Source organism: Periplaneta americana, chromosome 14 (genome assembly GCF_040183065.1).
Source record: "Periplaneta americana isolate PAMFEO1 chromosome 14, P.americana_PAMFEO1_priV1, whole genome shotgun sequence".
In the NCBI taxonomy this organism is placed as follows: Eukaryota; Metazoa; Arthropoda; class Insecta; order Blattodea; family Blattidae; genus Periplaneta; species Periplaneta americana.
Genome location: NC_091130.1, coordinates 33,619,910 through 33,647,090, shown reverse-complemented (window position 1 = coordinate 33,647,090; position 27,181 = coordinate 33,619,910). Strand labels below are relative to the sequence as shown.

The 27,181-nt window shown below is 34.6% G+C and overlaps 1 protein-coding gene across 1 annotated transcript in view; it reads right to left on the bottom strand.

Moving 5' to 3' along the window:
* Fife (regulating synaptic membrane exocytosis protein fife) overlaps positions 1-27,181 on the bottom strand; it is a 1,049,884-nt gene that overhangs the window by 255,388 nt on the left and 767,315 nt on the right. The window contains exon 8 of the mRNA XM_069845197.1: positions 18,791-19,090. Within this exon, the coding sequence (XP_069701298.1) occupies positions 18,791-19,090 (300 nt within the window). The remainder of the gene's footprint in view (positions 1-18,790; positions 19,091-27,181) is intronic.

Below are 27,181 nucleotides of genomic sequence, written 5' to 3'. Positions count from 1 at the left end.
GTATCTATGCGGCAAAACTTTTTCTAAGACTGTACGCATGCAATAGTTGAATATTTCTTAAAGTTCCATTTTAGAACTGCTACAGTATCTCCGTATTGCAAGTTCATATTGCATATAGCGGCACTATATATAATTCAATAAAAAAGTTACAGCTACAGAATTTACAAGAGTATTGTTAAATAGTTGCTGGTTGTCAGATAGTACACAGCTAGAAATTGGATAATATTCTATCCTGTTACTTGTTATAAACTGTTATGAAACGAGCGATTTGCGCGTGTTTTGTACAGTTCAGGCGCTTCATTTAACTTCGAACAAATACCGAAAACCAATATCACACCCTTCACAAATAGGAACATGGCAATGTATTGCACGGCAACCATTCGATATAGCAGGCTTGATAGGAAAGTTTACAGTCTGAATGAAAACATGGTTGTGTGATATTTTGATGAGTACGCTTTTATGAGGTGATCTGCATCGGAATAAGCTTGTTTCAAACAAGTTTGCATACATCGCGTCGGGGTGAAAAGAGAAGAGAGATAACCATGATGAGATGTGTTCACACCTTTCTCTTTTAACGGGAATATGAGTGATCAGTTTTTACCGTGCTCTACACGACTGTTTAGCTTTTGAAAAGTTTACGAACCAACAGGGACAGTAATGCCTTTCATTGTCAGTGGAGTTAATTTACTTTCAATCATCTCCTTCACGGATAACACATTTGGTTTGCCCTGATTCAATATTTGACCAATGGAGTGTTGTCTTTTAGGCGATGCAGATTTTTTTTCCCCTCTTATGGAGCGTCGTCATCGTCATCGTCATCGTCGTCATCATCATCATCATCATCATCGTCGTCGTCATCATCATCATCATCATCATCATCATAATTTTAATCGCCGTCTTTTTACGACCTCATAATTTAAATGTAGTAAAATGCTCGCCATTTGCTTACATTTCTTCTCAAGGATGTTTCAAGAGAATGCAGAAATTATTAATACTGTACATATGTACAGTTTGTATGTTGTTTATGTCTTAAATTTAATTAACTTACTTGTTTTGTATTATACATATAGCTCAACTGTTGAATGATCGTTTACGTTTGTAAATTTAATAATCTGATTGGCTATGTAGTGTATACTTTTAGTAGAGCCATCGATGTAGCTCAGTCGGCAGACACGCTGGGCTGCTGATCCGGAGCTGTGTTCGGGTTTGGGTTGGATCCTCCTTTGGTCTTTGGTTTCTTCCGAGGTTTTCCACAGTCGTGGGACTGAAGCCGGATGGTCTATGGCGAGTCCTCGGCATCAACCCTTTGATTTTATTACCTGGTTGGGTTTTTCCGAGCTTTTCCCCAACCAGAAGGCAAATTTGTAATTGTAATATTGTAAAATTTTAACTTGTTCCACATCTTAAAGCTTCATTGCTCATGTAAGATCTATGGAATAAAATAAATGAATGAAATGAATGAAAAAGTGTTCTGCCAAAGGGAAGGCCTTTCACTGCAAACCCAGCATTCTCCAATCTTTCCTATTTTTTTGCTTCCTCTTAGTCTCTGCATATGATCAATATATCAACGTCGTCTATCATCTGACAGCTTCCTCTGCCCCGAACTCTTCTCCCGTTCACCATTACTTCCAGTGCATCCTTCATTAGGCAGTTTCTTCTCAGCCAGTGAACCAGCCAATTCCTTTTTATCTTTAAAGGCATGTTGAATGGATAGAGGTTAAAAGATAGAAAAACCAAATCGAACAAAAGAGTCTTCTAAAATCATTAAATTAAAAAAATGATTTAGATATGCAAATCTGGCTTTCAGGTAAAGCTCTCTGTGAAGCAGACTTGAATAATTCCAAGGAAAAAATTGTTCCGGGGCCGGGTATCGATCCCGGGACACAGTCACACAGAGATTGTGTGCACTCAAAGTTGGGTTTCTGGCACCTTGTCAGCCCACTTGAGTTGTGTGGATAAAAAGGGAAAAATTGAGACGGTGTCGAGTGTAGTTCCTGGGTAGTTCAGTCGGTAGAGCATTCGTGCGCTAAGCGAAGGATCCCGAGATCGATACTCGGCCCCGGAATAATTTTTCTTTTGAAATTATTTTTGTTTTATAATTTTAAATTGTACTCACTAGCTAGCTAGTTAAATAAATAAATAAATAAATAAATAAATAAATAAATAAATAAATAAATAAACAAATAAATGAGTAAATCAGTACCTAAATAAATAAGTAAATGAATGAATAAATAAATACATAAATAAATAAATAAATAAATAAATAAATAAATAAATAAATAAATAAATAAATAAATAAATAAATAAATAAATAAATAAATAAATAAATAAATAAATAAATAAATCAATTAATATTGTACATCTCTTCTGTATATATTTCAACTAAACTGTCACTATAAATTAAGACTTTATAACAGTATTAAGTTTTTTGACTTGTTCCATATTCAAGCTGTGAAGCAATGTCTGGAATGTTAATAAATATAATACAATAGCCTACAATATCATTCGAGAGATTAATAGAAATGGTGCACTGGATTGAATACTAAAGATTTCCAGACATTGGGATTCAGTCATTGAGAAGCACGGAAATTATATTTAAGAATTTTAAAGAGATACAGTAAAAAATTAACTCTCAGTGATATTCGCAAGACTGATAAATAAAAATAAAAAATTCTAAAAAATCTAAATAGCTCAATAACATCCAATCCGGAATATAAATGTTTCTCGCAAGTATACGGATCCTACGAATCTCTAGTCGCAGTTTTTTTAATTATTTACCCATGCACAAACTCTAACTTTCAAGAAGCTTCAACCTGATCTAAAAAAGTTGTCTTTTAAACCTCGAAATGAACCAAAGAATTCCAGTTTCCTTTTTCGTCAGAAGTAAATGAAACAAGAAATAAAGGAAATACAGTGGAAGCTCTTGAAGCGGTAATTATTACAGGGAGAGACCGATTTAATAGCGAAGTGATATCTCCATATTTGTGTTACATGTATTCGCGGGGATGTTCTGGCGACTTGGTTAGAATTAGCTTCCCACGCAGATGTTTCGCATCCTCTCGTCACTTGTCAGAATCGGACAGATTTATGGCCACCTTGTGCGGGGTTTTGTATATAGACACTCGTCCTAAAGTTGGACTGGACCCGTGGGAAAGTTATTGCAAAGCTCGGATTTTCCAAAAGAACGGGGTTCTCGAAAGATCTACTAACTAATTTGATGTTGTGGGAAGTCCAAAGTCTAAATTTAGAGATGACGTATTTCGCGCCCAATAAGAAGAGATCTTGGTTCAGCTTATGAGGTCACTTTGGACCAATAGAGAATAGATTTTAGGTCGGTTAAGTGACGTAGTTGTTAACCAATAGGATAGTTAGTTTTAGCGTAGGATAGGTTTTTATAAATAAGGGTGACGGGGCGCGGAGAGCATCACAACTTCTTATCGTGTCGGCGGCCCTACATACAGGGCATAATAACTACTTCGTTTCGTGTCGACAGGACAATAACTACTTCGTTTTTTGTCGACAGGACAACTACTACTTCTTTTCGTGTCGACGGCACGACATCTTTTTTTTTTCGTGTCGACGGCCCCACACACTGAGCGGCCCAACGTAATAGTCTTTCTTCCGGCGAAGACTCGATAAATAGAACTTTGTCATCGGCGAGATTACTCGTCAACGTTTAGGAGCTTCGATCATAGTGTACTGGACAGAGTATTGAATTTATAGTATCGGATAGAGCTTATTCAGAGCTGCCATAGAGTCGATACAGAAGTGCGACCAACGATTGAATTACAAGTCAGCCGGAAATACATACTCTAGGGTTTACCAAGTGAGTGCGACAATAAACTTATAGTTTTGGAGTTTACACTGCCTTTTATATAAGTAGCCGGCTTGGTATTATTCCCGACATCATCCTACACCACAACCGTACCTCGGCTACACTGAGTGAATCTCACGCAACACCGAGCGTCGAAATAGGGTGGGCTGGCGCCCAGTACTTAAGACAATAATAAATCTGCCTACCCTATTCGCGCTACACGAAGGACGAGTGCTGACAGCCGTGGACCTGCCAACGTGGGACGCCATCGATCACAGCGCAACCACCCCCAGATGGCGCCCAATGTGGAGCCTCAATAACAACAACCACCCTCAAATGGCGCCCAACGTGAAACCTCACTAACGACACTTCACCCCCAAATGGCGCCCAGCGTGGGGCCACAATAATCGACCACTTCACCCTCAAATGGCGCCCAACGTGGAACCTCACTAACGACACTTCACCCTCACTCTTAAGTTCGACATTCTATAGTTCGACTGCTTACGTAGGAGAATTAGACACTCCCTATACGGGCACTAAGAAATGAGTTTGCCATTTAAATGGGAATTGGTTCTGTGTCTTGTAATGATACTTTTGTTAAGGTGAGAGGATGGTATTTTTTGGTGAAAAAATGAATAATTAAAAAAAAATTAAATACTCTGTGATATGTGTGCAATGCATAGCATAACATTTTGTGGGTATTTGTGCCCTTATCGGATTTTGAGTCGCCATTTTTAAGTTTCAGGGTTATGGATTTTTAAATCACTCGCCCACTTTTATTGTTGTTACCGGCAAATTAAATTAAAAAAAAAATTGTTTGCTTTAAGATACCCTTTAATATGTGTGGAATGTACTGCATAACATTTTGTGGGTATTTGTGCCCTTATCGGATGTTGATACGTCATTTTTTAACTTTCAGCGCTATGGATTTTTAAATCACACGCCCGCTTTTATCGGTTTCCAGTAACTTCATTTTTTTTTGCTACATTGCCAGACAAAAATGGATATAATTTCTGAACTATTAAAGATACATGCATGAAATTTAGAACACACATTCTTTAGACTATTAGGAAACTTTTCTCTGTAACAGAATTTGGTTAATTGATTTCATTTAAAAAATACGTCCATTTGTTTGCAAGAAAGGAAATCAGAAAATTGTTATTAAATTTTTATTGTTTATTTTATAAACGTAGGGTCTAATATAAAAATTCTGTTACAGACAGTTTGTAGAACATGCTTTCGCGAATACATTGCAAAATATTGTTTGAATCTATTATTAAAAACGGTTTAGATATATCGGTTTTAGTACAATCCTGTATTGGGTATATATATATTTTTTTTTTTTAAATTTGGGCCCCCAAATTTTTTTTTTTCAAAATATTTTTATTTGGTTGAGTTGCCACAGCTATGAGCTCTCTACATACAAAAAAACTAATATTTTACACCAAATAGGAAAAAAGTTAAAAAAAATACAATCCTCTCCCCTTAAAGGAAAACAGAATATTTTATTGATTAGGACATCCATATTTAATCACTGATTTTAAATTAATGAACTCTTCTTTTTCTATTTGAGAATTTTGCCTTTTGTGAGACGTAACTGAAGAAACCCACTGTGGTACTAGAAGAGCATACATAAGTCTCGGGGCGGGCAGGAAATGCAACTACAGTACTGTATTAGTTGATGGATAACCAATAAGAATTTGTATTCATTTCACCTGCCACACCCACTACCCTTATTGGACTGAACTTTCAATTCTGTTCAGTCGAACTTAGGAGAGTCCATTGTACACTTACTTTTCTTCTTAATTGTAGTAAGTACATACACTTCTGACGTAACTGTTCTCAAACTGCAAGAACTATACTGAAAGGGCGAAATGTATTTAGGTTCGCGTAAAAGCGTTTAAACAGTTCATTAAGAAGCACAATAACTCTTCGAAAATACGAGGCAACTCGGAGCAGAGCCGCTTTCTGTGTCGCTCCTGTCCAAAGAGGATTGCGGCTTTGTGATGGCTGCTAGTGGGGAAATTATGTTTCCCAGAAGGATCATAAGCTGGCAGGAAAACTTATGTGGGAAAACTGAGAAGTGTAGACACAGAGCGGGAGAAGAAGATGGCCTTGTTGTCGACTGGCGATAGAGAGAAAGATAGAGAGGAGGGGAGACAAGTCGAGGGAAACTCGTTCATGCGGAAAACGTTCGAAAAGTTTCCAAAGTAATATAACGTGCCCAACTTAGCACTTAGTCTGGTTCTATTTCGCTGGCATTCATTACGCTTCGCACCACCATTATGACTTCATCAGCAGTGTTAACTAGTTTCTACATAAAAGTCCGAAGTAAATTATTGAATCCCAGGGACATCTTGCAAGAGGGCGATATTACAGAATCGTTTGCAGTTACAGTAGCCCTACATTTTTGTCACTGTTTATATTAGTTGTATTTGTATTTACTATCTAGTAGGATGGAAGAGAAGGCCCTATGGCCTTAATCCTGTCAGATTAAATAAATAATAAATATCATGCAAACACTGATAGAATCTTAAGGGGTTAGGTGCAGCTTACAGCAGTAAAATTTTTGGATATATTCGACATTTTTTTCCTCCATTACTGTATTTTGTATAATAATGAAAATTGGCATGTGTAAAACATTGTCCTTCTGCTATATGGAAAAAAAAATTACGATTTAAAAAATAATATATATATATATATATATATATATATATATATTTTATTTTTCAAAATTCAAAACGGTGGCAGTTCACTGTGCAATGATGAAGCGTTTCCCTCATAACTCCTAAACTTTTTAACTTTCTCGTGTTCTCTATCTTTTATTTTATTGCTGAAACTCATGTTTACAATATCATGCTCTTTCAACTACATTTCTTAGTAAATAATATTTTTTTTTGTTAGCAGAAAATACTGATATTTGACTATTTTTTAAATTAATTTATTTTTATCAGTCAATCTATCAAAGGTAGAGAAGTGATTTTGCATCATATTGTACATATGACATGCATTAATGCACACAAAAAATTTAGTCTAAGAATGTTGGATACTTTTTGAGTTATGAGAGAAACGCTTCATCACTGCACAGTGAATTTTGAATTTTGAAAAAAAAAAAATATATATATATAAATAAATAATTTTTTTAAATCATAAAAAATATTTTCATCTTATAGCAGGACAGTGTTTTACACATACTAATTTTCATTATTGTAGAAGATACAGTAATGGAGGAAAAAATGTTGAATATTTCCAAAATTTTACTCCTTGAAGCTGTACCTATCCCCTTAAGGCACATGTGTTCAGGGCGTTTAATGAATACTTTAGTCCTTCGTAACATTCTTCATTCTCAATTCTTTCCTTTAAACATTCATGGATAACGAGATATAATAATAATAATAATAATAATAATAATAATAATAATAATGTGTATTCTTTTAAACAATGTTCTTATTGAATAATTTCAAGTGAAAAATTGTTCCGAGGCCGCGTATCGGTCCCGAGACCCTTCGCTTAGCGCACGAATCTCTACCTACTGAGCTACCTAGGAACTATACCCAACACCATTCCAATTTTTCTCTTTTCGATACCCGGCCCCAGAACAATTTTTCTCTTGAAATTATGCAAGTCTGCTTCACAGAGAGCTTTACCTGAAAGCTAGATTTGATGTTCTTATTGTTTCTATTAAATGTGTTATGTCCGTGGTTCCGTCAACTAATGAAGGCCAAAGTCATCTAGCCGAATGCAGACTCCTTATTCCTCAGCACACTTGAACGGTCACCAAAACCAGTATGAGAGTGATGTTGTGCAACGAGGTTAGCCCCCTAGCCGTTATAGCTGGAGTACAAACAGGAAGCTCTCTTGTGTGTTCGGGGAATATTTGCACAGGCTTCAAAGATACCTACGTTGTTGTAGTTTCCACATCATCCAACGGAGTACTATAAAATAAGTATTTCAAATGTCCCCACAAGAAGACGTATAAAATATTAAATTCGGTGAGCGAGGGGGCCACATAACAGGTCCACCACGATCTATCTATTGTCCAGGAAAAAACAATATAAAGATTGAGGCGAATATTTCGTTGAAAATAAGCCGGCGCCTCGTCACGCATAAAGCATATTTTATGTTTTAGGTGCAAGGGTACAAGAATGTCAACGTAAGCCTGTCCTATTAATTTATTTGCCAAAATATAAGGTACTTTTAAGCATGTGGAACCATTCCCCGAACGCCTGGGATGTTGGTTCTTGCGCGACGGTCAATGTAGTGTCGTTTCCAAGCCTACACTCAGATGGAAGGATCGCATTTCGAACATATACTCTGAATTCCACATAAGGAAAATGCTCCAGCTCTGATATGCTTTCGTTGCGGACATATATGCAATTTTAAATTTATTTTTGTGAGTAGAACCATCTCTGATAGTTTGTTGGGATATTTCAGATACACCCGGCATAATAAATGTGTTTAAATGCAGTTGTGCATGAAATATGATTAACCTGCCTCACTCGTTCCGTTTGATGAATGTTTATCTTTGCTGTTCATCATATACGAATATTTTTAAGATTTTTGCATATTAACATGGCATTAATGAGTCTTCAATGTAAGTATCACTTTAAACTGTATAACGTTTGGTATCTGCGTTGTTATTTATGAGTTCATATTCATTTGATGTAGGGCTTAAATTAAAAAAGAACTTTTTGTATATTATCTTCTGTAAAATAATCTAGTCGTCAGCGTATGAAAAAGTATTGAGAGCTGTGTGTCAATAATGAAATTTAATTCAATTATTATCGTAGCCAATTTCTAGTAAAAGCCGTGAATATGCATATCAAGTAGTAAGGCAATAGAGAACATCCCTGTTATTCTCAATTTGATACATCACTCGTAGTTGTACTCATTCCATTATTTGTGTTGATTTTAGCGTCCATATATAAGCTCTATATACGATTAACTCCCAGTAAATGTTGTGAGATTGCTCTCTGTAGTATATTTTAGAGTTTTGAGCATTCCACAATGTCGAGTGCCTTTTTATAGTCGACAAATGCTATGTAAGCTGGAATGTTATATTCTCTGAGCTCGTAAATAATCTAAAAAAAAAAAAGCACAGTCTCTTATCGTATTCATTCGTTGTTTTAGGCGTGTGTTAGAGCTATGATATTATTTTACTGATATACTGAAGTTCTGCATATCAAATTCTGTCCTGATTTTTTCACTTTTCTACAAAACTTCCATAAAGTCCCCGTGATCCACAGTTTGGAAATGTAAAATTAATTTACTTCACACAGAGATGGCCATATTAAGGGGACTGAGTAGTCAAAGCGTATGATTTAGAATAATAAACTAAAATATTTGTAAAAATATCTCACTTTATAGCGCTCAGATATTAATCCCATTAATTTTAAAATAATTATCATCAAAATACTAACTGATTCTGATATAAATTCATGAAACAACTGAGTGTCCACAAGACATAAAAGACTGCTTTATTTGAACGACATGTTAAGAATGTGATGCAAATATACACCTAAATATCGGCTTCGTCCTAAATACAATATTCAATACAATCTATAGATTATACTTGTTCTTACCAGTGGCGTAGCGTCAATGTAAGCTAAAAAGCTCAGCTTCCCAGTTAATAATAATTTCATAACAAACCTGCAGTTTATGAACAAAATTATTTATTAATTTTAATACAATTTATATTTACACGTTAAATATTGTGATGCGGCAGCTCAGGATGGTTTGTGATGCAGCAGTAAACATGAAGCCTGCATACACCAGCTTCCAGTCCCCTCATTCTTCTGTGTAACCCACCCCGCAGATTTTCAATCTCTTTCTAACAAAACTACCCTGTCGTAAGGCTCCCAAGAAGCTACCTTTGGCAATGAAAAGAACTTAGTTTCCGTGTTATTCCTTTCGTGAGTTGTGTTTAGTTGAAGTGTTAGTGTGCATTGTGGCTGATATAATAAATAATGAGTGAAATAACAGTTGCTGACACTAATTTACTTCAATTTTTAGGACAATTCCATTATCAAGACTGATTTACGAACAAAAGTGTGATTTAAAAAACAAACGACCGACTCCCTTGCTGTCAATGAAGGACACAACCAAGACTGACGCATACTTACGTAATTACTAATACTGTATTTATTGACCGTTAATATTGTGATTTCTCTAAATATGACAGAGAGTGAGCTAGTGTTAAATTATACGTATACGTGTCTATTTGTTAGAGATATGTGTAAACCATGAAATCATAATTTACTACGTACCATTTGAGGTGATGCCTTATTGGTGTTACTTACGAGGTTCCAAACAATCTTCGGACTGCTGGCTTGATATTGTCTACTATTTATTTTAAGACTATATTTTTGCAATACGTTTTCTCATATGTACATGGAAGACAATTTGAGTTAGCTTCCCCTGCTTAAAATTTCATGCTACGCCACTGGTTCTTATATAAATTTTTAGAATAAAAACACTAAAGGAATTTCAATTTTTTTAGTAGAAGAAATATTTATTCTCCTATTAATTATTTTAAAGGGGATGACGGATGAAATTTTGGTAATTTTCAGTCGAAAATAGCATTTCGTTTTCTGTAAAAATGTATCAGCAATCTCTTATTTATATGCTGAGCAAGTTTCGATGCTCTGCGGTGCTCGAAAGCATAAAAATTACGCAATATATAAATGGCTCCACCCTTGAACTTCAATTCCATGAAAATTTTACAAGCCGTTTTCTCACTCTTTTTTCAGCACATTTCGTCAGGTTCGAAGTGTAAAGGCTCTTACAATTTTGATGCTAGGAACATGAAATTTTACTGCATGTTCTACAAGTCCCTAAAGTGTAGTTAACAAAATAGCGCATTGGTTTTATGAGTAAATAAATACTTTTAGAAAAAAAAAGTTTATAATGGTAATGGAAAAATCTATATTTTTAGGTATGCAGTAGTTATAAAAATGTATCTCCCTTTCGTAGTAAAGATATAGTAAAACTAATTTATGAATCGTCCCACGATTCGGGACTCGAGCAGCTGGAAAATTCTCTTGAAATCTCCTGACAGCACAAGTGGATTCTGTACGGACATAGGAATCATAAATAAACACCCGGGTGGAATAGAATAATTAGGCCTATTATTTATCACTACTTTCACTTCACTTCACTTCACGTGTTGCACTCTCTAAAACACAGAACAAACTACATTGCGAGACCTTGAATAAACCAGTTATCCCCGCAGACCGCTACTCTTCTGCCCTCACAAACTCGCTGCTGTTGTCGGCTGAGGCGCTTCACGCAGCTACGGTTCCGAGATATATGGCTGACCAGTACAGGGATGTCAAGGTCAGAAGCACGTACACGACTCTCCGTGCTATAAAGCACTGAGTGGTTGTAATGAATCTATAGTGAGAGTCACATAAGAACAGTTCCTAAACAGCAAATATTGCCCTCTTTTCAGTGTTGCCAACAGTTACCAGATATCACACGATCCTACATAGGCCTACGTACTAAATGACTTGTTTACTTACCATACTTTATGTTGGAAGGTATTCTAAATAATTCAATAATTTGTAACATATTTTCATAGGCAAACTATACGAGAAAGGCATCAACATGTCAAGTATTTTGTCTGGCAATACGAAATTCATTAGTTTCACTAAACAATTGACTCACGAGACCTAACCTAAAAATGTATTTTGTTTGACCACATGAAATTATTTGTAGTAAATCCGAAAACTTACCCGACTATAGTCTTGAATTATAACCACAACGTAACACATAAAGTAACTATTATGTATTAATATTAATACTGACAGGAAATTTCAGTAGCTTCTAGTAACCGGCTCAGAAATCTAGTACAATTTTAATTTCACGGAACTCCAGTACCGACAAATATTGTGGATATTTGTCTCAGCTGCCAACATACCAGTTACAAAATCACTACCATTTGTAGTATTTGTCAGTATAGAAATTCGAAACGAAGTTGGCAAAAGAAAATTCAACCTGCACACAAGAAAATCACCACAATCCACTAGAATATGTAGTAATGGAGGGAAAAATGGTTAGGTTTCACCCTTAGAGAACGAAGTAAGCTGACCCGGACTGTATTCTGCAGGCAGTAGCCGTAAACAAGAAGGGGTGAGCAAAATGAACTCTATTGGCCTACAACTGCGAGGTGAATTAAACTGCTTTTAAGCAATAGATAATGTGTTACATTCTGCAAGACAACAAGAAATCAAAGCATGTTTTGCAGCATTTTCCTCTCTAATAAATGAAATGAATTACGAAGAAGTACAGTTTAATAATAAACACAGACTCTCCTTAACTTAATACAGTTTGAGGTAATAACTAGGATCTAATTCATTGTTATATATATTTATTTAATAATGCAATTAGTACATGAACGCTGCTTTTCTGTTTTAAACTATTACAAAACGAAAAGAAATCATAGGATATTTTGCATATGACGAAACAAAATAATAGACCTACAACAAATAATAAACACATTCTGCTTAACTTAAGCAGTTTTAGATAATGAGAGCTATCTAATTAATTGTTATGTAACTATTACATAATCATGTACTTATTATATGAACATCACACTTATAGAAACAAATTTAAATTCCTGAATTCTCGCCTAATTCAGAAGTGCATTTTTTTTTTTTTTTTTGCCGACACCGGCCTTCTTATGTCGGGCGAAGATGTAGCCTAGCCCTCATATTATCATCTGATAATCCTGTTCTTAGCCTTGGTTTTCTGAGGTTATAAGTGAGAAAAATTGCTCACATACGTATGTACCGCCAAATATAAAAACAAATTGATCCGCAAATTTTCGTACCTCCGAATATAATATATCAGGATTTAAAGCTTTGTAAAATGTGAGAACTTCACGATCATAGAGTATCTTTGTTTGTGCATTATTGATGAAGTGAATACTTTCTAACGGAAGATTTGAATTGCCAAAAATCCGAAGTCCATTGAAGTAAATTTTTTCAGGACAGCAAAGAAACTATATACATATACATATACATATACATATATATATATATATATATATATATATATATATATATAGCCTAGGCTTGCAATACAAGAATACTTCTTGAAATAAAATACTTTTATAACATAGGCTTAGACACGGACTTGAGATATTTTTTTTTTTACAGGAGAGTAGTCTATGCAAAACACAACATGTCAGGTAAAAAGTCGAATTCGGTAAATTTTGGACTTTGAACTCTAACTGACATGTAACGAGTCTACGCTGTTAGCAACATACTCTTTTGTTTGTACTTCATTCTCTAGACATAAATGTAATGTATTGAGAAAGAAGCTCTACAATACATCTACATATATATCTACTACTATTTAATGTCAATAAAAACCACAAAATTTGAATACACCATTCTGTAGATAGACTAATAATTTCAGGTGTTTGACACTGTTTTCTTTGAACTAAATAATTTCCACATACCAAACAAAGATCATGACCTCATCTTTCACTTAAATAAGAAGTCAAGAGTCTAGTCAGCCTGAAACCTTACTGAACGACTTTTTCGTCAATGTGTAATGTACAATCATTGTGTTCACCTGTTAACTTGTACCTGCGTACCCTACGTGCTCTGAACAGTGCATATGCGCGGTGAGGCACGCTTGCGCTCTCGTTGACGTCACTGAGCTAGTAGCTCTGGATTGAATAATTTGAAAAATCATATCTCGAAAACTAAGCTTTCTCCGTATGTAGAAATGTATAGGGAAGTTTCTTGTTTTAAGGGGAGAGGATAGTAGTTTTTGGTGAAAAATGAGTGGATTAAAAAAAATTCTTTAAAATATTCTGTGATATGTGTGGAATGCATAGCATAACATTTTGTGGGTATTTGTGCCCTTATCGGATGTTGAGTCGCCATTTTTTAAACTGACTGCTTCATGGATTTTTAAATCACTCGCCCACTTTTATTGTTGTTTCCGGTAAATTAAATTTTCAAAAACATTTTCTTTTCTTTAAAATACCCTTTGATATGTGTGGAATGCATTGCATAACATTTTGTGGGTATTTGTGCCCTTATCGGATGTTGAGTCGCCATTTTTTAAACTGACTGCTTCATGGATTTTTAAATCACTCGCCCACTTTTATTGTTGTTCCCGGTAAATTAAATTTTCAAAAACATTTTCTTTTCTTTAAAATACCCTTTGATATGTGTGGAATGCATTGCATAACATTTTGTGGGTATTTGTGCCCTTATCGGATGTTGAGTCGCCATTTTTAAACTTACTGCTTCATAGATGTTTAAATCACTCGCCCACTTTTATTGTTATTTCCGGTAAATTAAATTTTCAAAAACATTTTCTTTTCTTTAAAATACTCTTTGATATGTGTGGAATGCATTGCATAACATTTTGTGGGTATTTGTGTGTTTATCGGATGTTGAGTCGCCATTTTTTAAACTGACTGCTTCATGGATTTTTAAATCACTCGCCCACTTTTATTGTTGTTTCCGGTAAATTAAATTTTCAAAAACATTTTCTTTTCTTTAAAATACCCTTTGATATGTGTGGAATGCATTGCATAACATTTTGTGGGTATTTGTGCCCTTATCGGATGTTGAGTCGCCATTTTTTAAACTGACTGCTTCATGGATTTTTAAATCACTCGCCCACTTTTATTGTTGTTTCCGGTAAATTAAATTTTCAAAAACATTTTTTTTTCTTTAAAATACCCTTTGATATGTGTGGAATGCATTGCATAACATTTTGTGGGTATTTGTGCCCTTATCGGATGTTGAGTCGCCATTTTTTAAACTGACTGCTTCATGGATTTTTAAATCACTCGCCCACTTTTATTGTTATTTCCGGTAAATTAAATTTTCAAAAACATTTTCCTTTCTTTAAAATACCCTTTGATATGTGTGGAATGCATTGCATAACATTTTGTGGGTATTTGTGCCCTTATCGGATGTTGAGTCGCCATTTTTTAAACTGACTGCTTCATGGATTTTTAAATCACTCGCCCACTTTTATTGTTGTTTCCGGTAAATTAAATTTTCAAAAACATTTTCTTTTCTTTAAAATACCCTTTGATATGTGTGGAATGCATAGCATAACATTTTGTGGGTATTTGTGCCCTTATCGGATGTTGAGTCGCCATTTTTAAACTTACTGCTTTATGGATTTTTAAATCACTCTCCCACTTTTATTGTTGTTTCCGGTAAATTAAATTTAAAAAAAAATTTTCTTTTCTTTAAAATACCCTTTGATATGTGTGGAATGCATTGCATAACATTTTTGTGGGTATTTGTGCCCTTATCGGATGTTGAGACGCCATTTTTAAACTTACTGCTCTATGGATTTTTAAATCACTCACCCACTTTTATTGTTGTTTCCGGTAAATTAAATTTTCAAAAAAATTTCCTTTTCTTTAAAATACCCTTTGATATATGTGGAATGCATTGCATAACATTTTGTGGGTATTTGTGCCCTTATCCGATGTTGAGACGTCATTTTTTTCATACTTCCTGCGCTATAGATTTTTAAATCACACGCCCCCTTTTATCGGTTTCCAGTAACTTCATTTTTTTTTTGCTACATTGCCAGACAAAAATGTATATAATTTCTGAACTATTAAAGATACATGCATGAAATTGAGAACACATATTCTTTAGACTAGTATGAAACGTTTCTCTGTAACAGAAATTTGTTAATTGATTTAATTTAAAAAATACGTCCGTTTGTTTGCAAGAAAGGAAATCAGAAAATTGTTATTAACTTTTCATTGTTTATTTTACAAACTTAGAGTCTAATATAAAAATTCTGTTACAGACAGTTTGTAGAACATGCTTTTGCAAATACATTGCAAAAAACTGTTTGAATCTATCTTTAAAAACGGTTTAGCTATGTCGGTTTTAGTACAGGGACATCATTTTATTTTTACTAACATTTTTAATATTAAACTGGCTATACCTCTGGATCAACGCCATTTGCTACCCCTTCCACAACTGGAGTTCGATGATACTGGCGTAATATACAAACAAATCACTTCACTAGGTATAGGAGGGAAGAAAAGTAGTTCAACCATTTACGTAAACTAAGAAATATCGCGCTTTTGAGTTTGATCATTTTCATTATGTTTTTGTTTAATCAAAATACAGTACAGTATTAACAATAAGTGTTTTTTACCCACGAACGGAACTGTCCATGCGGACGTATTCATTATGCAGAGTATATTTTACTGTCTACAGCACATTAGCGTACAATATAGAGAATGAAGGGAAATTGAAAAATAATCATATTATGGATATGTAAACACATTTTTTAAAATGGTGACCGTTCATTTCGATACAGGCTTCAGTTCTAATGTGCATATTATCGCATTACAGATTATTGTACCTAATCCCAATTACCAGTTTCGTCCTTCGTACTAGTAACTCACGTTGAAATAATTCTGTAGGCCTACCTACTCTATAAAAGTGTACCTTACGTACTGTAAATTCAATCTTCACTTCTGCCTGATCCGAAAAGATAAAATTACTCAGAAATATGTACTATCTACTGTTCGTCCAAGTGGTTATGTCGTAAGGTCGTAGAAAGGGAGGAAATCACGTGACAGTTAATTACTTAACGAGGGCCTTTGACTTAAGTTATTTTAAACAGTCGTATAATATTACGTAGACGGCCAATCCCTAACAGAAATTAATGTTCTCAGAAAAGATCTAAGACAGCCCAGCCACTAGCTGGCGAATAAAAGCTGGTGGGGGAAACCGGGATACGACGTAGGCATATGGACGACAGTAGGCCTACAGTGGGTGATCAAATTATTAGGGACACTTGGTAAAAGTAGGAATTTTATCTTCAAATTCACATGAAACACAAGTAATTCGGATTTTCTCAACTGGAAAAGCTTTATTACTCTAAATAGTGTTTCATGAACAATATTATTACATATTTAATTGTGTAATAATAAATATGGAATGAAATAAACAAGAAAACCAATATTTTGTCACACATCCCTTTGCAGCAATTACAGTTTTAACTCTCTTTGGCAAACTAGAAATGCATTGAAGACAACTGTTTTTAATTTCTTGGCTCTGATGCCACACTTTGATCAGTTTTTCTATTAAATATTGTTTATTTGTAATAATTTCTGAATGAACTTGCCTCTTCATTAGCTCCCAAATATTTTTAATCGGATTAAGGTCCAGAGAGTTACCAGGCCAATCCAGAACCCTAATTTTGTTGTCAGACAGGAATTTTGTCACTTTATTTGCCTTGTGACAGTGCGCAGAGTCGTGCATGAACACAAAATAACCATCTGGAAACCATTCACGGACTTGTGAAAGAAGCCGTTCCTTCAGAACCTTTATGTATTGATATTGTCTCATCATTCCTGGAACAAAATACAGGCGACCAGTTCCATGACCACTAATCACAGACCACACCATGGGGCTTAGAGGATGTTTAACAGTCTTCTACATAGAAAGGCGCCAATGAGAGATGCTGGAATCAACATATCTTCTATGACAACCCGTCAGAGGATCAAAGAGTTAGGGTTTTCATGTCGCACTCCAACCAAGAAACCATTCCTGAAACCATAAATGGTGAAGAAGCGTCTCTCTTGGGCAAAGCAGCATCAATCTTTGACTGTGGATGATTGGAAAAAAGTGAGTTGTTTGTCATTCACATGATTTCTTTGTTAGTCACAATTTTACTTTGTGCAAATGTGTTTTATGTACTGTTACTTTCTTTTTTCAGATGTGTTTTTCAGATCAATCTACCATACAGATACTTTCTGACAAATGTCTGTTCGTTAGAAGGCGTAAAGGTGAAACGTACAATAATGACTGCATTGTGAAGACTATTAAACATCCTCTAAGCACCATCGTGTGGTCTGTGATTAGTGGTTATGGAACTGGTCGCCTGTTTTTTGTTCAAGGAATGATGAGATAATATCAATACATAAAGGTTCTTCTTGCACAAGTCCGTGAATGGTTTCCAGATGGTTATTTTGGGTTCATGCACGACTCTGCGCCCTGTCACAAGGCAAATAAGGTGACAAAATTCCTGTCTGACAACAAAATTAGGGTTCTGGATTGGCCTGGAACTCTCCGGACCTTAATCCGATTGAAAATATTTGGGAGCTAATGAAGAGGTAAGTTCATTCAGAAATTATTATAAATAAACCATCTTCAATAGAAAAACTGATCAATGTGTGACATTACAGCGAAGAAATTAAAAACAATTGTATCCAATGCATTTCTAGTGTGCCAAATAGAGTTAAAGCTGTAATTGCTGCAAAGGAATGTGTGACAACATATTAGCTTTCTTGTTTATTTCCTTCCATATTCATTATTACACAATTAAATATGTAATAATATTGTTTATAAACCACTATTTAGAGTAATAAAGCTTTTCCAGTTGAGAAAATCCGAATTACTTGTGCTTTATGTGGATTTGAAGATGAAATTCCTACTTTTACCAAGTGTCCCTAATAATTTGATCACCCACTGTACCTGTGCGAATATGATTCAATATTGAAAGCTCTTTCGTCACTGGAAAACGCGAACATATTTTTGGAACGTACTGTTTACTATGACCGTAAGGCTACTATGACTGTATATGCGGTCTTGGATCTACGTGGAGGACGGTTGAACTTCATTTGTAGAAGGGGTGGGAATGAAGTACGTTCAAAAACTCAGATACAATAAAAATTGAAGTAAAAATAAAATGATGTCCCTGTACAATCCTGCATTGGGTCTTTTTTTTTTTTTTCCAAATTTGGGCCACCAAATAATTTTTTTTTTCAAAATATTTATATTTGGTTGAGTTGCCACAGCTATGAGCTCTCTACATACAAAAAAATAATATTTTGCACCAAATAGGAAAAAAAGATAAAAAAAAATACCATCCTCTCCCTTTAAAATGGAACGTATGGGGGAACAATCGTTGTAATAATCCATGATCACTTGTTAGTAAAATGTTAGGCGCGGTACTCACCGGGCTTGAGCCGCGGGTCCCAGTTGCGCTCCTCGCCGCCGAAGGGCCGCCGCTCGACCTGCGGGCTGCCGACGCGGCTGGTGCCGGGCGAGCCGGCCGCTCCTCCCGGGCGCGGTGGCCCGGACTTGCCGTGCTGCCGCCACTCCATCTCCCGCTCCCAGCGCAGTTCCTCGCGGCGTTCACCCGCCACCTTCTCCAGTTCCTTGAGGGACGCCGGGGACACATCCGAGTGACGCCTCAGCTCGGGCGTCCGCGGGGGCGCGAGCCCTGCGCCGAGACCGCCGCCTCCGCCGCCAGATCCTGCGAGGTGAACATAACAGTTCCGATATCTTGTAGGGGGGGACCGGGAACTAACTCTGAGAATATGCGGATTAGTCCTTGTCTCCCCTCCCCCCAGGTCGGAGCAAGATTGTGTTTCCACAAACAGCAGACAAGCCACGCAAACGTCGTTACTTTTCCTGAAGGAAGCCACCTTTGTGTGAGCAGCCTAGAGGAGGTATAGTCTGAAATAAACAAATTTGGGTCGCCATACTTCTGCCCCTTGAGCCCCATAACTACAAATGAATGTAATGTTTCTATGAAATGTATAGGCCTACGAAGCTCTTAAGAAGGATGGGTGTTGGTCTATATACATATTTTAATACAAATTCTCATTTCCCCAACCATGTAAAATAAACCCGTAGATCATACTATAAATTCCGTTGATACAGAGTGATTTATATAGAACTGACACATTTATTTCATTAATTGTTTCAAAACGAATTGTGCTAGCGACAACTTATTATACCTAAAATGTAGAGGAATTTTGGGAGATTATTTACCTCTATAGCAAATGTTGTCCGGCGTTGTCAAATCCGGAGATCTCGGTGACCACAGGTTCCTGGAAATTATTCGGTCGTCACATAACCGGATAAATGGAACCATGCTTCATCTGTGAACCATGTGATGGACAATATGGCAGGATTTTGCACAATGAACGTCTGAAACCAACAGCAGAATGTTCTGGAGTTTCGATTCCTTGTCACTAGACGCGCAGATGTTTATGTTTTATTCCTATTGTTGGCAGCTGTTTTCGACATTTTGTGTCAACGTGAAAATGCAGTACACATTAAATCAACGACTCTTCCTTGTGAAGCAATACTGGATTACGAATTCAATTACAGCTACTCAAAGGGCATACCAGAGAGAATTTGGTGTTCGCAATCCTCCCAAAAGAAACACAATACTGGGACTGGTAAACAAATTGGAAACAACTGGATCTCTGGTGAGTGAAAAGGGCAAGCATCGTTCATCTAGGCTTCCCACGGTTGTTGTTGACGTAAGAGCACGACTGGAGCAGTCACCCAAAAAATCATTAAGACGTTTATCGCAGGAAACAGGGTACACCTACTCAATGTGTCAGAGATCCTAAAGCCATATAGGATTACGGTTGTTCATCAGCTACAGGAACCAGATAAGGATAAAAGATTGAATTATTGTCGTTGGTTTCAGACGTTCATTGTGCAAAATCCTGCCATATTGTCCATCACATGGTTCACAGATGAAGCATGGTTCCATTTATCCGGTTATGTGACGACCGAATAATTTCCAGGAACCTGTGGCCACCGAGATCTCCGGGTTTGACAACGTCGGACAACATTTGCTATAGAGGTAAATAATCTCCCAAAATTCCTCTACATTTTAGGTATAATAAGTTGTCGCTAGCACAATTCGTTTTGAAAGAATTAATGAAAGAAATGTGTCAGCTCTATATAAATCACTCTGTAGATAAGAAAGGTGAGCTGTAGTGTTTTAAAATTATCTTGTATCAATACGAAACACAAACCAAAACTAAAACACAGAAACCTTTAATAGCGTTTACTTCACCAAAATTTGTTAAAATAACTGGAAACCTGAAACAAAACTCTCTTATATTAAAACGGAAATAAAATTAAAACATATAGAATGTCCCGTAATTATATAGTACCTAAAACATGTGTATCGTATTATACACCTATAAAAAAATATCACGTGAACTAATTGTCTAAACAGTTTAGTTCGTGACAATGGTGATGACGAAAATTGTAATGGGGAACGGACTGACAGTATCTTATTTTGGAGAGGCAAGCTTGAATTCACGTGCTGCCCGTATATATTCTGCACATTATCTCAAATGAAGGGTACACGGGAAAAACGAACATGTCACAATGCTCTTAAGGGTGATGTCATTATCTAATTCACTGTATTACTACAAACTTTAGTGTTATTTTTATTAAAAGTGGTAAAGGAGAATTAAAACCAGGGATACACTCATCATTTCCTTCATTTCAAGTAGAAACATCAATAAATTTTGCAGCAATATACTGAAATAGATCACTATCCCACCTCTAATGGAAATATAACATTGTTCGTTTTTCCTGTGTACCCCTCAAATGTTTGGACATGATATTTCCAGCACGATGGATTGATGGGAATGGACCTGTTCCGTGGCCGGCAAGATCACCCGATCTCACACATTGTGATTTTTATATTATATGGTCAGCTAAAGGGTCTGGTGTATGCTGAAAGACATGCCGCCCGAAACCGCTTGTGGCAATAATTGTGGAGGTATATGCTTGGATTCGAAATCTTCCTCTCTTCTCCCAAAATAAAAGAGTTCAAGGCAGAAACAAGTACGCCTATGCTATGATTACAATGGTGGACATTTTAAATATCTCCTATGATACAATAAACTGCAGCAATAAACAGTTACTTGGTTAGAAACATTTTTCATTGATACATTCTCTCTGTCATATTTCTGTAACTAAGCTGTATAGACAATTAGTTCACACGATATTTTTGTTTTCAAGTGCATAATATAATACACATATTTAAGGTACACAACAACGGAATATCTTGTATAATTATAAAATATTAACTACAAACCAATATTTGATGACTTAATAATTTTGAAATAAACGAAACAATATATTTTTTGTACCTAAATGAAGAGTTGTGCCAACTTCAACATTAAACTGACGAAATTGGCATCCGTCACTTTTAATTGAACTCTTAGATTGTATACATCCTTGGCTTTGCATGTGAAGAGGCTAATGAATGTTCGGCAATAGGAAATGTCTTTCCAAAAGGAAAGGGGTGCTTGGGTACCGACTGCAATTTCTTTACATGTCAGGGCCTAAGAAAGAGGCTGTGAACTGTTGATATGAAAACAGAGAAAGCTGTGTCAACTTGTCGATATTACAGTTTGGATGAAGTGTAAATACAACGTAGGTGGGTGGTTAAAGGGAAGTACTTACAGAGTTGCATGAATGAAACAAAAACTGAGAGAAATAAATTGAAGTGTAGCATTTCCCCGAATTACATTAAAAGTACTGTATAAAGTTTGAAACCCTTCTACAGTATTTTTGTCATGTAAAGTGACCTTCAAAATAATATTCTACGGCAGTTCTTTTATTATTAGTTTCGAAATTCTTTCATGGAGAAAGATCTTAAACAGAAAAATTCTCTGTTGTAATTGAATGTGTGTAGTGCTATAGTATAAGAATTGAAGTACTTCCACTTAAGTTGAGTAAATATCGGTCATAAAATGAAATACCTATGTAATATATTCTACTATGGGATAAAAACGCGTCAGTATTTGCTTTAGTTAAAACGGAACATATGTTGTAATGAATGGTAATGCAATTATTTTAGATATTCCTAATGTGAAATTTCATACACTGTAATGTTCTATTTTCTGTAAAGCGTCATACATCTTCCACTGTGGAAAAAATGTAAAAAAAAAAAACTGCAATTAGTTTTGTCAATAATACTTGAAATAAAACTATTCACACTACATTATGAATAACTTTAAATTTTAATGAAATATGTATTACTTCAACAAAATAGACATGTCAACTATGGGTATTTAAAGCAAAGCATATCTTAAAATTTTACACTCTGAAGAAAATTTTGGCAGTTTTCACGTGAATTTAGTAATAGAAACAATATTTACGGAAATTACGTCCTTTATCCATTTTGAAAATTGTGTACAATACTACTTTGGCGTTCAAAGATACCTGATCCTACTAATCGATTGTGATCGATAATTTTTTGGTGTAAGTGTGGCTTCTTTAGTTATTTTTTATATGCATAGATGGCGAAGATAATAGTCAGTGTTGCTAATCGTACGTAAATAGATCGCATTATAGAATTCAATATTTCATCCCCTTCTGCTGATTGTAAAACAACACTAAACTTAGCTGGAAACCGCTGATATTGTCAATTATGAGAATAATTTATGTTTAATTTACATCATCATTTTTCCCAACACTTTTTTAAGCACCACACTAATTGTTTCACCTATTCAGAGCTAACAGAACTATTTCAAAGTTTGTCACTTCGTTATATCTTTGATTCTGACTTATCCCGTGGTTACAAAGTTCGCTTACACGATCATAAAATCGTAGATCAGATATCTTTGAACGTCAGTGCATTGTACTCACCACTAGCCGGATATTAATATCTGATATTGTGTATATTTTTACGATATTAATAATAATTAATCTTTAGAACATAAATTTAAATTTTCTCTACAATGAAATAAATTCTCAGCATAATCTATGAATATTTTGTGAAAATTTACTTCTGCAAATTTTACTAATATACGAATTGGAATACTATGAAAATTAGATCAAAACACACTCGAAACCATCAATATCCTGATATCAATATAAGTTTCAATTTGTATGATAAAAATATTAGTTTTAGTGAACAAAATTTACTTAAGGGTATGTGTACATGAATGTTTAATTTCTTTTTGTATTTAAAAATTACGCAGTTTTTCTGAATAGTGATATACAGGGTGTTTCAGAAATACTTTGACAAACCTTGGGAGCATGTTCCTCACACCAAAACAAGAAAAAAGTTCATACAAACATATGTCCGAAAATCCTTAGTTTTTTAGTTATTAATGAAAGAACATAATGAAACATCTGTTATTGTCAGCTTGGTAGCAAGTGTTGCAACCTTAATCAATTCAGAAACCCATAACAAATGTTCAAAATGTTCTCCTCTTGCTTCTACTTTTATTGTTACGATTTTCTGAATTGATTAAAGTTTCAACACTTGCTACCAAGCTGACAATAACAGATGTTTCATTATGTTCTTTCATTAATAACTAAAAAATAAGGATTTTCGGACATATGTTTATATTAACTTTTGTTCTTGTTTTGTTGTGAGGAACATGCCCCCAAGGTTTGTCAGAGTATTTCTGAAACATTCTGTATAGTTCACATAGTTTATTTTTTATTTATTTTTCTTAAGGAAGAGGAACAATTTATTTATTTGCATTAAAAGATACATTAAGAAACTGTACATAAAACAGAAATATAAATTAAGGAATAATTTACTTGACTATTTAAATTAGCATATTCGAACACAATACAAATCAGCTAAGACGTTCACTTTTAGCTTTAAATTAAATTTCTCAAAAGTTGCAATTCTTCCACACATATTATTTCATAACTCCACAACCATTAGAGACAGAATACTGAAATTTTGCACACTGATTTCACATCCATTAATGCAAAAACTACACTACAATAATGCCCATATCTTTGAAAATAAGAGAAATTGATAATAAAACATTATGTAAATTTTAATATATTTTCTATAGGACACATAAAAAATTAATTGTATTAAAATTAAAAAATCTACATTTCTGTGAGTAATCCACTTTTTATAAGTAAGTGTTTACAGATACAGTACTTACAGTAAAAAATTAAAGATTTCAGATAAAACATTGTAAACCCTAACAACGTTATGGTTACTTAATAATATAACTGCATTTTCGTTTCTTACTCTGATAAAACTGGCTTTTAAAACAGTATTATTAGTAACTTTTTTATACTTCTATCAGCTATTTAAGTTCTAATAAGTCTTGTTATGGTACAGTAGTGGCAAAAAAAAAAAAACAGGACAGACCCTTGTAGCTGATACAAAAGAATCGTGTGCTGTGTATTATGTCAAACTGTAGTAATTTCAATATGGAAGCCAGAGGTTTGTACTGCTATTTAATATAAAATACGCAGTTATCTTTGCTGAATAGAGGTAGAAATTTAATATTGATGCCAGATGAAAATAAAACCCTCAAAGTTTTTTCGTCTGTACGTTTGAGGCACTGAAGGAAACAAAAGACGGTGAGAATCGAACAAATGCAAAAATTTCACTATTACAATTAATTATACAAGATGGATGTGTTTTGTGGCTATCAAAATTTGAATCTGTGACTCTGAAATCAGCTAAAAGGGTCGGTCCGGTTTTTTTTGCCACGACTGTACATTGTAAGTTTTGTTCACTTGTGCGTTCATCTTCTTGTAAAATATTAGAAAGTTAGAACCTGAATTTTCTGATATTATTTGTGGTCGTTCACGTACACATACCCTTAATTTTATTTGACATGACTTTGTTAAGGAAGTATTAATTTTTGCATACAATTCGTTCTGGTTATGAAATATAGGGAGACGCCTTTGCGTGCATTAAAAGTGTTCCAATAAATCATTACAATGTACGAACATGTATTGAAGTATATTGACCATAAATAAAATAATAATTTCAATATACTATATCAGGGTAGATCAGAAAGTGACTCACAACAATTATTTTAAGGAATACTGTTTTGGTTAGGACGTTCAAAGTTAGCAGATAGTTTAAATCTTGAGCAATGATTCGATCGGATGTCACCCTGGCGGAACGAGCTGTAACTACTGAGTAAAAATGCCGCGTTTTCTACCATCGTTCACTTGTGAAGGGCAGCGAGGTGTAGTTACCGAAAACTCTAGTGAAATCTACAGGGAAATATTGGCGGTGTATGGCGCTTGATTGTCTGGACCGTAGCAACATCTCCAGGTGGTGTAGGTTCTTCGAAGAAGTCCGTCGACGAAGCACGTTCCGGCCGACCAGTGACCGATGCAACACCACCCAATGTCAGAGGCATCATTAAGGCGGCAATCATCCTCCCTACAGTCAGGCCTCGTACGGTCTGACTTCCGCCTCTTCGGACCAATGAAGAAATTCCTAGGACAACGCTTCGGTTCAGGTGAAGAAGTGAAATCAATCGTGCGCAGGTGGCTATACGCCCAAAAAAACGGAGTTTTCATGAACGAGGTGTATTAAATATGGTGTCACGATGGGAGAAATGTGTCGAGAGAATTGGATCCAATGCCGAAGAATAGGTAAAAGCTGTAGCTCTCTTGTGCATTATTTCATTTTGCTTACTTATGAAATACCTTGCCACAAAATATTGTTGTTCATTACTTTTCGATCCACCCTCGTGTTTTTTTTATATAATTCTACATTCAGTTTATATTGCAATTAATGTTATCAATACTATTTGTGTCTTAGAGTTTGTTGCTGAAATGTTATTCAAAATATTCATTAGTATGAAAATACTTTAACCGTTGTATTAAAACAAAATAAATACGAATATTATTGTACTAAACTGAAAAAAAAAACTTATTTCAAATTTTTTATTATGCTATGGAATTTCAGAATCATTAAAAATATACCCTAACCAATAAAAAGTATACTGTGATACTTATGCTTTTTGTTACGTTTGTGTCTACGTGTTTAATATTAAAGCAAATGTATTGTGTGCATATTCCTGAAATTGAAAATCCCATTTACCTGTGCATATTATTACAAATCAGCCTGGAATCTAGAGAACAATACATGAAAACAGTTTACTTATACATGTGCATTCTTTAATAACATTATTCATTTTTATAAATTTTATAATTAGTATTTTATAGTTTTGGCTTTTAAATTTATTAGGATTAATATTTTATTTTAATGGATATTTTAGTTTTAGTTATTAATTACAGAAATTATATCAATATAAATGTATTAAAATAATAATTTTAATAAAAAAATTTAAATTATTTATTTTACCGAGTTGAATTAGAGTAAACTACATATTGTCAACATAGGAGTCAACAAAAGAAATTTATCCATTAGAAACAGAAGATAATCTGTAACTGACAAAAACTAAATATATTAATATCCCAGTATTATTTGTAAGCTATGTTAAATAGATTATTAATTGTATTAGAAAATAATCTAATACGAATAATTTTAATCAAAATTCTAACACATTTTAAAGTGTCACGAGTTGCTACATATTACACATCAGATGAGTTTGCATGGTTTCATAAGTACTTACTTTTGTGTCAAGATTTGTATTATTATTAAATATATATAGAAGTAAGCTTAATAAATATAATACTGTATATATACATCTATCGAAAAAATTGTACATATTTTAACAGCATTTAAGTAGACTGTAATCCATGCACTATTCAGAACGTAAATTTTGTTCTGCATTTCATTTGAGGTGCATTAAACATGATGCATATAATGAAGAATGAAGTTTCT